Source organism: Mustela lutreola, chromosome 2 (genome assembly GCF_030435805.1).
Source record: "Mustela lutreola isolate mMusLut2 chromosome 2, mMusLut2.pri, whole genome shotgun sequence".
Lineage (NCBI taxonomy): Eukaryota > Metazoa > Chordata > Mammalia > Carnivora > Mustelidae > Mustela > Mustela lutreola.
Genome location: NC_081291.1, coordinates 175,574,455 through 175,589,171, shown reverse-complemented (window position 1 = coordinate 175,589,171; position 14,717 = coordinate 175,574,455). Strand labels below are relative to the sequence as shown.

At 38.1% G+C, this 14,717-nt stretch overlaps 2 protein-coding genes across 8 annotated transcripts in view; one reads left to right on the top strand and one right to left on the bottom strand.

Annotated features, from left to right (window-relative positions):
- SENP7 (SUMO specific peptidase 7) overlaps positions 1-14,717 on the bottom strand; it is a 162,013-nt gene that overhangs the window by 144,798 nt on the left and 2,498 nt on the right. The window lies entirely within an intron of this gene.
- Positions 13,055-13,801, top strand: LOC131825186 (transcription initiation factor TFIID subunit 10). Its single transcript, XM_059164288.1, has one exon. The coding sequence runs from the start codon at positions 13,068-13,070 to the stop codon at positions 13,722-13,724; it is 657 nt and encodes a 218-aa protein (XP_059020271.1). The 5' UTR covers positions 13,055-13,067; the 3' UTR covers positions 13,725-13,801.

Below are 14,717 nucleotides of genomic sequence, written 5' to 3'. Positions count from 1 at the left end.
GTTCATAATACATAGCAGCAAGATAATATAATAATATATAATTATATATTTTATTAATTGTTATAATATATGTTGTATATACAATAATTAATATAATATTAATATCGCATATAATTATATTAATTGTAATTTATAGATTAATACTCCCAAACTGACTCATGAGTTAAAAATGTATCTATCAAAAAAAAATGCATCTATCCTGTTTTACAGCATGTTTCCTTATGTCCTTTAAAATTAATATTCTTGTGACTTCCCACAATTTTAGGGTTTTTATAATTGAGCTATACCATCTTATACTACATTGGTTTGGGGGCATTTAAAGAAACATATGATATGCCTCTTGGGATTATCTGGTATAGTATGGTACTCAAAAGTTAACAATTTTAAAGTTTGACAACCTAAATTTCTATCCTGGCTTACTTATGACTTTTGAGACTCTAAAACAAAGGAGAACATCCAACTTTTCAATAAAGATTAAAGTGAGCTAGCCTATATCATTTAGCATATGTCTGGCATATAGTAGTACAAAATGAATGGTAATGATTACTTTAACAGTTTATATTGAAATATTACTCTTTAAGAGACCTCAGTGTGTTGGTATTAGCACACAGGAAAATCTAATTATTCTCTTTCTAAATAAATGAGTCAAACAATTGAAAAATGTGACTTTTTCCTAAGTAGATTGTGGAAGCACTCACTCACTCATTTACTCCACAAGCATTTAGTTAAGATAATGATGGTTACCATTGCTGCCACTAGGCTAAGTATGCAAATAGTCTTTATGAAAGCCTTCTTAGATCAGTAACAGTATTATTACCATTTTACAGATGAAAAATTTATGTCTGAAGAATCCAAGTAACTTTCCCAAAGTCATCATGTTGATTCATTACTGGTCTAATACCAGAGGTAGCCATCTTTTTTTTTTTTAAGATTTTATTTATTTATTTGACAGAGAGACACACAGCGAGAGAGGGAACACAAGCAGGAGGAGTGGGAAAGGGAGAAGCAGGCTCTCCGCTGAGCAGGGAGACTGATGCGGGGCTTCATCCCAAGAGTGTGGGATCATGACCTGAGCCCAAGGCAGATGCTTAGCTGACTGAGCCACCCAGGCACCCCCAGAGGTAGCTTTCTTAACCAGTACACTCCAGGCATGTTGGATGCTTTGGGGATATAAGATTAATAAGACAGTCCCTGTGTCAGAGTTAACAGAGTAACAGCAGAAGTTAAAACAATTTAGGAAGCTAAAATATATGATAGAAACTAGTATAAATATCATGTAAGAGGTGCTAAGACCCATGTAAGTTCAGAAATAGATATGATTTGTTTTAAGTTTGAGCTAATTAGGATATAGTTCTTGGAAAGACATAACTGAACTGAGCTTTGAAGATTTAGATAATGAGCAAATTTTAGATAGGCAGAAATGGATGAAAGAACAGTACATTCCAGGTGCACGCAAGAGGTGAGTTATCATTATTAGGAAATACAAAGTAGGATAAAGCAGCTCATATTAGCCTTCCAAATTATTAAAGACTCCTATTAGAGTTACCCACCTCAAAGGCAGTTTTAAGACAACAACATAACAAAGCTCCAATCTGGATCTTTGAAGCTACAAATCCTACCCATAACCCATTCCCTGAGTTACCATGTCTCTCTTATCTACTTTTGAATTCTCTGTCTTCTATCATGAGACCTGGGAATCACATTCACCACCCTAGATGTCAGTCCCCACAGCCTATTGTCTTGCTGGTCTCTCATGTTTTATGTATTCAGTTCTACCCGTCATCCACATTCTTCTCCATCTAAATTTTGCCCACTAAATTCCTTTCCAGAATCAGTATAACATTCTTAAATTCTGAATCTTTTCCTGTAGCATTTCCTCCACCTTAGTTTACCTGAATCCTAGATTTTTACTGCTATACTAATTTTTTTAAAGTTCTCTCAAGATTCTTCTCACACTTATAAAATCAGAATTATGGATTAACAATTTATTCCTCCTCCCACCACCACTTCCAATTAATATTTTATCTTTATTCCAATAATTCTCCTTTAAAATTCCCCTAAGTTGATTATATTACCTTAACTATATTTGTGATTCCCATGTACTGACCAATATCCTCTCCAACATTCCCAGAATTCTGATATTTAATCCATAGTTTTCTTCTCTATCTCTAAAATTTACCATCATTATGAAGCTCTAAAACTTCCATAAATCAACTCCCTCAAAACAAGAGACACTTTAATTTACTCCACAAACTTCTACATATCCTCATTTCAGCAACATATATTTGTGAATGGATTTAAGGAATATCGTTATACTTCTCAAGTACTCAGAAGTGAACTTCATTCTACAACCCATAGTTCTTTGACCTTTCATTTCCTCACTCACAGTGAACCCATCTTTTGCCCCATGTCTTGTCCTACCCTTTAACCTTAATTAAAACTAAATTCATTTTTTTTCCAAATTCTTGCTGCTAGATTCCATAGCACTGCTGAAGAAAGTCACATAATAGTAACTGCAACTACTACTACTACTAGCAGTAGTAGTAGTACTACAAAACTTACACTTATTAGTAGTAGTAGTACTACCAAACTTACACTTGTTTCAGTGACTTTCAAAATTACTTAACAATTTCTTTATTCATGCCTAATTGACCACCTAGTCCATTTTGAGCTACCAATACCACTTGACAGTCCTTTTTCCAAAGATTATTTTTCCTTACTTTGCATAGAAGCATGACTCTAATAGCCTTAACTTCTCAAAATTCTATGTATTTTTATCCATCTTCCCTTTCTGCACATCTCAAGAAGCTATCTTTCTTTTTTTTTCTTTTTAATTAAATTAAATTTTATCTTATTTCAGTATTCCAAAATTCATTGTTCATGCACCACACCCAGTGCTCCATGCAATATGTGCCCTCCTTAATACCCACCACCAGGATCACCCAATCCCCCACCCCCACCCTCCAAAACCCTCAGTTTGTTTCTCAGAGTCCACAGTCTCTCATGGTTTGTCTCCCGCTCTGAAAGGAATCTCCATACTGTATACTGTTTTTCAAAGTGGCTACACCAACTTGCATTCCCACCAACAGTATAAGAGGTTTCCCCTTTCTCCACATCCTCTCCAACATTTGTTGTTTCCTTTCTTGTTGGAGAAATTTTTCAAAAATTAAAGAATGTAGAAGATTTCTCTCATGTGTCCAGCATAGCAAATCTATGGACTATAATCACAAAACAAGGTGTGAGGGACAAAGAAATCACTATGTGTGGATGTAATATATATATATATATATATATATATATATATATATATATTATATATATATATATAATATATACACACACATATAATATAATGTATATTATAATATAATTTAATATATATTATATATACACACATGTATATATAATGCATAATCTCACTATACACACACACAATCTACATTTTTATTTTTCCTCTTATGAAATACAAGTACAACTTTTAAAGAATTTTTTTTAAAAAAACTAAAAAAAAAGCTATCTTTCTATTCCAATCTCCCCGTTTCTTCTGAAACCTCACCCCATCAGTTACCTCCTACTTACTATCTTTCTCTCTCTACTCACACCTTTCCCACTACCTGCCAACTTGATTTAAGTCTCTAGAGTCTAATGAAAAAAAATTCCTTTCTACCTTATTTCCTACTCCAACTTGTTTCAGAAATTTTTTTTACATCCTATTTTCCTTGTTTCATTCAGCCTCTTAAGATCTGGCTTTTGTCCCTACTACAACCAGTGGTCAAAGTGACCCCCTAACTGCCAAAGTCGGGACCCTCACACTATTTTACCTCTAATCTACATTGCTTTTCACGCTCCTGCCTTGCTTCCCAAACCTCTCTTTCCTGATTTGCCTATCTGCCTACCAATGTCTTTTCCTCCCTACTTTGAAGACTTTTCTCAATCTATATCATCTGTGTGTAAATCTATTCATTCCCATGGCTTCAGATAACATCTACACAAATAATGTAGTTTTTAATCATGATTAATTACAAATTCTGATATTGAACTTCAATCATGGCTCATTACACTTACAATGCAAAATATGTAGACATCGCCTGAGCCTACTGAAAAAAGCTGTATCAGCATGTGACACTCAGATCCTCAAGATGACACTGGACAGAGGGAAGAGTTTCAAAATCAAGCACGTTTGAACAGTGCCTGCTCAGTTACTCTCCTGAAGAGGCACAATGTACAACAGCAAAAAGCTCTAAAACTCCTGCAATAAATAAAATTTTCTTATAACTATAGTTCTCAATCATATTTGTCCAGAGAAACTTATTTTTCCCAAGTAAGACTACCTAATGTCCTGTGGCAGTAAAAGAAGATAAAATTACATATTTTGTAATTAGAAAGACCAGATTTTGAATCTTAGCTGTTTCTTACTTGCTATTGATAATGGCTATTTACCCTCCCTAAAATCCAGTTTTCTCCTCTGTAAATCAGAAATAATAACCGCCTTATGAGGCTTCTGAAAGAACTAAAGTTTGTAAAATTCTCAGTACATTGCCTGCTACTGAAGTACTCAAAAAAAAATATGTATCCTTAACTTAAATGAGAGCACCTGTGCTAGCAAGATGGCAGAGGAGTAGAAGACCTAAATTTCATATGGTCCCAGGTATTCAGCTAGATAGTTATCAAACCATTCTGAACACCTATGAACTCAACAGGAGATCAAAGAAAAGAATAGCAGCAACTCTATGAACAGAAAAGCAACAACTTTCTGGAAGGTGGGACATGCAGAGAAGTGAATCTGAGGCAATACACTGAAAGATAGACTGCAGGGTGGGAGAAAGCCTCCATCAGCCAGCTACCAGCCAAGCGATAGAGCAGCAGCACAAAAATCAGAACTTTTAGAAGTCTGCTCTGGGGAGGGAGGTTGCTCCAGTGGCTAAGCAGGGGTAGAATCCTTCCTGGGACAGTGTGGTTTCAGGACCCTCGGGGTCAAAGAAAGACTGAGGGTGCCTGAGTGTGGCAGAGCTCCCACGTATTGAAGTGGGGAAGCTGACTGTAGTGAGCCAAGGAGTGAGTTCTCAGCTCAGGGTTGCCATAATCCGTGATCTGCAGCACAGTTCAGCCCAACAAGTGGCAGATCCAGGAAGACTCTGCTTCTTCCCCTGGGAGGAGTGGCATGAAGCACAGCACAGAAATCTGCTGGGTCTGAAGACTCCAAATGGGGTCATGTGCCAGAAATAGAAATGCTCTGTCACAATCCAGGTGAGCACAGAGTGTGGTCGGAGACCAAAGAAGCAGGAGTGATTAACTGCTTTTCTCTAGGGTGCACTAAGGATTGGAGTGCAACCTCTCAGCTCCTCGGGGACTAGAGATTGGGAGGCTGCCATTTTCATTTTTTCCCTCTAAAGCTGCATGAAAAGCCTTCAGGGAACAAAAGCTATCAAGAGCAAACCCAAAGTACTTAGCCTTGTCCCTGGCCATGGTGGTGCAATTCCTCCTGGACCAAAGACATTGGAGAATCACTGCAACAGGCCCCTCCCCAAGACAATCAGCAAGAACATCAAGCCAAGACCAAGTTTACTGATTAATGAGAACTGCAAAACTCTAGCACTAAGGAACTACAGTACATAGAATTCATGGCTTTTTTCCCATGATTCTTTAGTCTTTCAAAGTTAATTTTTAAATTTTATTTTTTATTTTCTATTTCATTTTTCTTTGAGCTTTTCTTCTTTTTCAATGAGCTTATCAATTCCAATTTTAAAATATTTTTTAATTTTCATTTTTAAAGTCATATTCTACCCCTTCATTGTATTTAACCTTATTTTTTGTGTAAATATAAGTTTTTCTTTCTTTAAAATTTTGGGATGCAGTTGCTTTTAACAGGCCAAATTATACCCTAAATCTAGTATATGACTTTGTTCTATTCACCCATCTGATTACATTCTCTCCTTTTTATTTTTTTCAATTTTTTTCAATTTTTTCAATTTTCCTTCTTTCTTTTTTCAACCAACTTAATCTTATTGATTCATTTTTTTAAATCTTTTTTAATTTTCATTTTTACAATCATAACCCATCCCTTCATTGTATTTACCCTGATTTGGGGTATTTTTAAGTTTTTCTTTCTTTAAAATTTTAAGAGGTAGTTTCTTCTAGCACACCAAAATTCAACCAAAATCTAGTGTGTGGCTCTGTTCTTTCCAACAGCCTGATTATATTCCTTTTTTTTTTCTTTCCCTCCAGTTTTGGGGTCTTCTGATTTGTTTAGTGTATATTTTTCTGGGGTCATTGTTTCCCTTTTAGCATTTTGTTCTCTCATTCATCTATTTTTCTCTGGACAAAATGACAAAATGGAAAAACTCACTTCAGGGGAAAAAAAAAAAAGCAAGAGGCAGTACCAACTGCCAGTGACCTAATTGACATGGACATTAGTAAACTATCAGAATTAGAGTTCAGAACGACAATTATAAAGATACTAGCTGGGCTTAAAAAAAAGCACAGAAGATACTAGAGAATCCTTCTCTGGAGAAATAAAACCTAACCAAGTTGAAATCAAAAAAGCTATCAATGAAATGCAACCAAAAAGGTAGGCTCTAACTGCTAAGATAAGTAAGGCAGAAAAGAGCATCAGTGATATAGAAGACCAAATAATGGAGAATAAAGAAGCTCAGACAAAGAGAGATAAATAATTACTGGGTCACTATGGGAGAAGTCAAGAGAGAAATGATACCATAAAGCAAAACAGTATTAGAATAATCAGGATCCCAGAAGAAGAACAATGAGACAGAAGGGCAGAAGATATATTGGAGCAAATTATAGTAGAGAACTTCCCTAATGTCAGGAAGAAAATAGGAATCAAATTCCAGGAGACACACAGAACCCCCCTCAAAATCAGTAACAGGTCAACACCCAAATCTAATAGTAAAATTTTAAAATCTCAGAGACAAAGAGAAAATTCCGAAAGCAACTCAAGAAAAGAGGTCTGTACCCTATAACAGTAGAAACATTAACTTGGCAGCAGACCTATCTACAGAAAACTGGCAGGCCAGAAAGGACTGGCATGATATATTCAGGGCACTAAACGAGAAAAATATGCACCCAAGAATACTATATCCAGCTAGGCTGTCATTAAAAATAGAAGGAGAGATAAAAAACTTCCAGAACAAACAAAAACTAAGAGTTTGCAATCAACAAACCAGCCTTACAAGAAATCTTAAAAGGAGTCCTCTAAACAAAGAGAGAGCCTAAAAGTAGCATAGATCAGAAAGAAACAGAGACATTAACAGTCACCTTACAGGCAATACAATGGCACTAAATTCATATTTTTCAATAGTTACCTGAATGTGAATGGGCTAAATGCCCCAATCAAAAGACACAGGGTATCAGAATGGATAAAAAAACAAGATCCATCGATATGCTATCTGCAGGAAACTCCTTTTAGACCCAAAGACACCTCCAGATTTAAAGTGAGGGGGTAGAAAACAACTTCCCATGCTAATGGACAAAGAAGAAAACTGATGAGGCAATCTTTATATCAGACGAATTAGAATTTAAACCAAAGATTATAATAAGAGATGAGAAGGACACTATATCATACTTAAAGGGTCTATCCAAAAAGAAGATCTAACAATTTTATATATCTATGCCCCTAACATGGGAGCAGCCAATTATATAACCCAATAAACAACAAAATCAAAACAACACATCAACAATCATACAATAACAGTAGTGGACTTTAACATCCCCCTCACTTTTGAAAGGGACAGATCATCTAACCAAAAGATCAATAAGGAAATAAGGGCTTTAAATGACACACTGAACCAGATGGATTTCACAGATATATTCAGAACATTCCATCCCAAAGCAATAGAATACACATTCTTCTCTAATGCACATGGAACATTCTCCAGACAGATCACACCCTGGGTCAAAAATCAGTCTCAATCAGTACCAAAAGATTGGGATCATTTCCTGCATATTTTCAGACCACAATGCTTTGAAACTAGGACTCAACCACAAGATGAAAGTTGGAAAGTTCAAAAACGTGGAAGCTAGACCACCTTACTAAAGAATAAATGGGTCAAATACGAAATTAAAGAAGAATTTATAAAAATTCATGGAAACATACGAAAATGAAAACACTACTGTTCAAAATCATTGGGATGCAGCAAAGGCAGTCCTAAGAGGAAAGTATATAGCAGTACACGCCTTTCTCAAGAAACAAAAAAAGGTCTCAAGTACACAATTTAATCCTACACCTAAAGGAGATGGAGAAAGAATAGCATATAAAGCCTAAACCCAGCACGAGAAGGGAAATAATAAAGATCAGAGCAGAAATCAATGAAATAGAAACCAAAAGAACAGTAGAACAGTTCAACAAAACTAAGAGCTGATTCCTTCAAGGAATTAATAAGATTGATAAACTCCTGACCAGACTTATCAAAAACAATAGAGAAAGGTCCTAAATTAATAAAATCACAAGTGAAAGAGGAAAGATCACAACTAATACCAAAGAACTACAATTATAAGAACATATTATGAGCAACTATATGTCAACAAATCAGACAATCTGGCAGAAATGGATGCATTACTATAGACACATAAGCCACCAAAACTGAACCAGGAAGAAACAGAAAACTTTAACAGGCCCATAACCCATAAGGAGATTGAAGTGTCATCAAAAAATCTCCCAACAAACAAGACCCCAGAGCCAGACAATTTCTCAGGGAAATTCTACCAAACATTTAAAGAATTATTACCTATTCTTCTGAAACTGTTCCCAAAAAATAGGAATGGAAGGAAAACTTCCAAACTCATTTCATGAGGCCAGCATTACCTTGATCCCAAAACCAGACAAAGTCCCCATCAAAAAAGAGAATTACAGAGAAATACCCCTCATCAACATGGATGCTAAAATCCTCACCACAATACTAGCCTTTTAATATACTAGCAGTATATTAAAAGGATTATTCACCATAATCAAGTAGGATTTATTCCTGGACTGCAAGCTTAGTTCAACATCTGCAAATCAATCAATATGATACACAACATTAATAAAGGAAAGAAAAAGAACTATATGATACTCTCAATAGATGAGCATTTGACAAAGTTAACCATGCTTTCTTAATTAACTCTTCAAAGTATAGGGATAGAGGGTACATACCTTGATATCATAAAAGCCAACTATGAAAAACCCACAGCAAATATCATTCTCAATGGGGAAAAACTGAAAACTTTTCCCCTAAGGTCAGGAATACGGCAGGAATGTCCACTCTGACCACAGCTTTTCAATATAGTACTATAAGTCCTACCTCAGCAAAAAGACAACAAGAAATAAAAGGCATCCGAATCAGCAAAGAAGAAGTCAAACTCTCACTCTTTGCAGATGATATGATATTTTATGTGGAAAACCCAGAAGATTCCATCCCAAAACTTCTAAAATTCATACAGGAATTCAGTAAAGTCGCAGGGTACAAAATCAATGCACAGAAATCAGTGCATTTCTATACACCAACAGTAAGACAGAAGAAAGATAAATTAAGGAGTCGATTCCATTTATAATTGCACCCAGAACCATAAGATATCTAGGAATAAATCTAGCCAAAGAGGCAAAGAATCTGTACTCAGAAAACTATAAAGTACTCATGGAAGAAATTGAGGAAGACACAAAGAAATGGAAAAACGTTCCATGCTCATGAATTGGGAGAACAAATATTGTGAAAATGTCTATGCTACCTAAAGCAATCTACACATTTAACGTAATCCCTATCAAAATACCATCAACTTTTTTCACAGAAATGGAACAAATAATCCTAAAATTTGTATGGAACCAAAAAAGACCTCAAATTGCCAGAGGAATGTTGAAAAGAAAAACAAAACTGGTGGCATCACAATTCCAGACTTCAAGCTCTATTACAAAGCTGTCATTATCAAGACAGTATGGTACTGGCACAAAAACAGACACATAGATCAGTGGAACAGAACAGAGAACCCAGAAATGGACCCTCACAGCTATGGTCAACTAATCTTCAACAAAGCAGGAAAGAATGTCCAATGGAAAAAAGACAGTCTCTTCAACAAATGGTATTGGGAAAATTGGACAGCCACATGCAGAAGAATGAAAAGGGACCACTTCCTTACACCACACACAAAGATAGACTCAAAATGGATGAAAGATCTCAATGTGAGACAGGAATCCTTCAAAATCCTTGAGAACACAGGCAGCAACCTCAGCTGTAGCAACTTCTTCCTAGAAACATTGCCAAAGGCAAGGGAAGCAAAGACAAAAATGAACTACTGGGACTTCATCAAGATCAAAAGCTTTTGCACAGCAAAGGAAACAGTCAACAAAACCAAAAGACAGCTGACAGAATAGGAGAAGATATTTGTTAATGACAGATAAAGGGCTAGTATCCAAAATCTATAAAGAACTTAGCAAATTCAACATGTAAAGAACAAATAATACAACCAGGAAATGGGCAAAAGGCATGAACAGACATTTCTGCAAAGAAGACATCCAGATGGCCAACAGACACATGAAAAAGTGCTCCACATCACTCCGCAACAGGGAAATACAATCAAAACCACAATGGGGGCGCCTGGATGGCTCAGTCGTTAAGCGTCTGCCTTCAGCTCAGGTCACGATCCCAAGATCCTGGGATCCAGCCCCACATCAGGCTCCCTGCTCCAAGGGAGAGCCTGTTTCTTCCTCTCCCACTCCCCTGCCTGTGTTCACTTTCTCTCTGTCAAATAAATAAATAAAATCCTAAAAAAAAAAAAAAAAAAAAAAAAAGGAAAGGAGAAAGAAACCACAATGAGATACTACCTCACACCAGTCAGAATGGCTAAAACTATCAAGTCAGGAAACAACAGACCTTGGCGAGAATGCGGAGAGAGGGGAACCCTCCTACAGTATTGGGGGGAATGCAACCTGGTGCAGCCACATTGGAAAACAGTATGGAGGTTCCTCAAAAAGTTGAAAAAAGAGCTACCCCATGACCCAACAATTGCACTACTGGGTATTTACCCCAAGGATACAAATATAGTGATCTGAATGGGCACCTGCACCCCTGTTTATAGCAACAATGTCCACATTTGGCAAACTATGGAAAGACACCAGATGTCCATCGATAGTTGATGGATAAAGAATACGTGGTACACACAAACACACACACAGGAATATTACACAGCCATCAAGAAAATGAAATCTTGCCATTTGCAATGTGGACAGATAGAAGAGTATTATGCTAAGCAAAATAAATCAGTCAGAGAAAGACAATTATCATATGATCCGGCTGACACGTGGAATTTGAGAAAGAAGGCAGAGGATCATGGGAGAAGAGAAGAAAAAATGAAATGGGACCAAACCAGAGAAGGAGACAAACCATAAGAGACTTTCAGTCTCAGGAAACAAACTGAGGGTTATGGAGTGGAAGGCAGGGGTGGTGGGATAGGTGGCTGGGTGATGGATCTTAGGGAGGGTATGTAAGCACTATGAATTGTGTAAGACTGGTGAATCACAAACCTGTACCCTTGAAGCAAATAATACATTACAGGTTAATAAAAATAATTTAAAAATAAAAAAAAAGAGGGGTCCCTGGGTGGATCCATGGTTAAGTGTCTTCCTTCAGCTCAGGTCATGATCCCAGGGTCCTGAGATCAAGCCCCATATTGGTCTCCTACAGAGCAGGGAGCCTGCTTCTTCCTCTCCCACTCTTCCTGCTCGTGTTCCCTCTCTCACTATGTCTCTCTCTGTCAAATAAATACATAAACCTTTAAAAAATAAATAAATAAAAAATAAAAATAAAAAAGAATGTAAAAGAGTCTACACAGATTTTCAAGGATGTTGCCTGAAGCAATAAATTGAAAACCTGAAATTCACTTGAACTATCCTGTTTAATTCAAAATTTCATCTGAAAATTGTTATCTATGACTTTACTATACTTTTATTGTTGTTAAAAGTTTCTAATGGCCATTCTCACTTGAGTGACCCACATATTTAATTATTTTATTCAGCTGTTAGTAGACCAGTCTCTGGTGCCAGATTTTTTAACCTGTGTCCCATTTAGTTTACTGATTTTGATATGCAGTGAACTTGGAAGTAAGGTATTCATGCTTATTGGGGTTACAAATAATTCTAAAATACAGATTCAATATATTCTGAAAAAAAGTATGAGAAGCTTCTCATGGGTGAACTTTAGCAATAGATTTTGTAATTTCACCTCTCAGTGTTCAGAGGTGTTTTGTGCTTAATTCCTGATTCCATGGCCACATTCCAGAAAAGTAAGGTAATCAGAGATTTTGTAATTCTTTTACTTATGACATTTTTCCTTTAATTTAAAAATATTTACCAATTCATGGGAATGCAAGCTTGTGCAACCACTCTGGAAAATAGCATGGAGGTTCCTCAAAAAGTTGAAAAGAGAGCTACCCTAGGACCCAGCAATTGCACTACTGGGTATTTACCCTAAAGATACAAATGTAGTGATCCAAAGGGGCACGTGCACCCCAATATTTATAGCAGTGATGTCCAAAATAGCCAAACTATGGAAAGAACCTAGATGTCCATCAACAGATAAATGGATAAAGAAGAGGTGGTATATATATACAATGGAATACTATGCAGCCATCAAAAGAAATGAAATCTTGCCATTTGCGATGACCTGGATGGAACTAGAGGGTATTATGCTTAGAGAAGTAAGTCAATCAGAGAAAGACAACTATCATATGATCTCCCTGATAGGAGGAAGTGGAGATGCAACGTGGGGGGGTTTGGGGGGTAAGAAAAGAATAAATGAAATAAGATGGGATTGGGAGGGAGACAAACCATAAGAGACTCTTAATCTCACAAAACAAACTGAGGGTTGCCAGGAGGAGAAGGGTAGGGAGAGGGTGACTGGGTTATAAACATTGGGGAGGGTATGTGCTATGCTGAGTGCTGTGAAGTGTGTAAACCTGGCGATTCACAGACCTGTACACCTGGGGCTAATAATACATTATGTGTTTATAAAAAAATTTTTTTAATTATTTTAAAAAATTTACCAATTCATTTAAAAACAATAAACTCGGCCTCTTCCACCGGCCCGATGAGCTGCAGCGGCTCCGGCGCGGACCCCGAGGCGGCGCCGGGCTCCGCTGCCTCGGCCCCGGGCCCGGCGCCCGCGGTCTCGGCCCCCGCAGCATTGCCCGCCGGCACCGCTGCGGAGAATAAGGCCAGCCCCGCGGGGACTGCAGGGGGACCTGGGGCTGGAGCTGCGGCAGGGGGCACGGGACCCGTGGCGGCGCGGGCCGGGGAGCCGGCCGAGCGGCGCGGGGCGGCTCCGGTGTCGGCTGGCGGCGCGGCGCCCCCGGAGGGGGCCATGTCTAACGGGGTTTATGTACTGCCGAGCGCGGCCAACGGAGACGTGAAGCCGGTGGTGTCCAGCACGCCTCTGGTGGATTTCCTGATGCAGCTGGAGGATTATACGCCTACGATTCCAGACGCAGTGACTGGTTACTACCTGAACCGTGCTGGCTTTGAGGCTTCGGACCCACGCATAATTCGGCTCATCTCGCTAGCTGCCCAGAAATTCATCTCAGATATTGCCAACGATGCCCTACAGCACTGCAAAATGAAGGGCACAGCTTCTGGCAGCTCCCGAAGCAAGAGCAAGGACCGCAAGTACACTCTAACCATGGAGGACTTGACCCCTGCCCTCAGCGAGTATGGCATCAATGTGAAGAAGCCGCACTATTTCACCTGAGCCACCCAACCTAAATGTACTTGTCTGTCCCCTTGTCCCCACACCAGCCTGTTTTCATAATAAACTTTATTGTGACAGGCAAAAAAAAAAAAAATAAATAAATAAAAAATAAAAAAATAAAAAAAATAAAAACAATAAACTCATTGCATGCTAGCATGACTAAGGTTTTTTATGAAAAATAACTATTTTTTAAAAAATACTGAGGAGATGGGGTGCCTGGGTGGCTCAGTCGGTTTAGTGTCTGCCTTCAGCTCAGGTCATGATCTCAGGGTCCTGGGATCCAGCCCCACAACAGGCTTCCTGCTCAGCAGGGAGCCTGCTTCTCCCTCTCCCTCTGTCCCTCCCTTTTGCTTGTGCTCTCTCACTCTCCCTCTCTCTCAGTCTCTGACATAAATAAATAAAATCTTAAAAATTAAAAATATAGGGATGCCTGGGTGGCTCAGTTGGTTGGACGACTGCCTTCGGCTCAGGTCATGATCCCGGAGTTCCGGGATCGAGTCCCGCATCGGGCTCCCAGCTGCATGGGGAGTCTGCTTCTCCCTCTGACCTTCTCCTCACTCATGCTCTCTCTCACTGTCTCTCTCTCTCTCAAATAAATAAATAAAATCTTTTTTAAAAAATTAAAAATATATATTAAAAAATAAAAATACTGAGAAGAATGGCATTATTTTACCTACTAGCAAATCTCTTTAATTAATGTTTGACTTAATAAAAGACAACTGTTTTGGGACACCTGGGTGGCTCAGTCAGTTAAGCATCTACCTTCAGCTCACATCAGGATCCCAGGGTGTTGGGATGGAGTCCAGCATTGGGCTCCTTGCTCAGCAGGGAGCCTGCTTCCCCCCTGCCTGCCACTCTCCCTGTTTGTGTTCTTGCTCTCTCTCTCTCTCTGTCTCCTCGACAAATAAATAAATAAAACCTTTTAAAAAAAGACAACTGGTTTCCCTATCTGCTTCTGCATTCAATTTGTCATGATATACGTCATGCAGACTC

Bases quoted from the DNA above. Each gene is read 5' to 3' on its own strand.
- LOC131825186 (XM_059164288.1), top strand. From the start codon at position 13,068: ATGAGCTGCAGCGGCTCCGGCGCGGACCCCGAGGCGGCGCCGGGCTCC.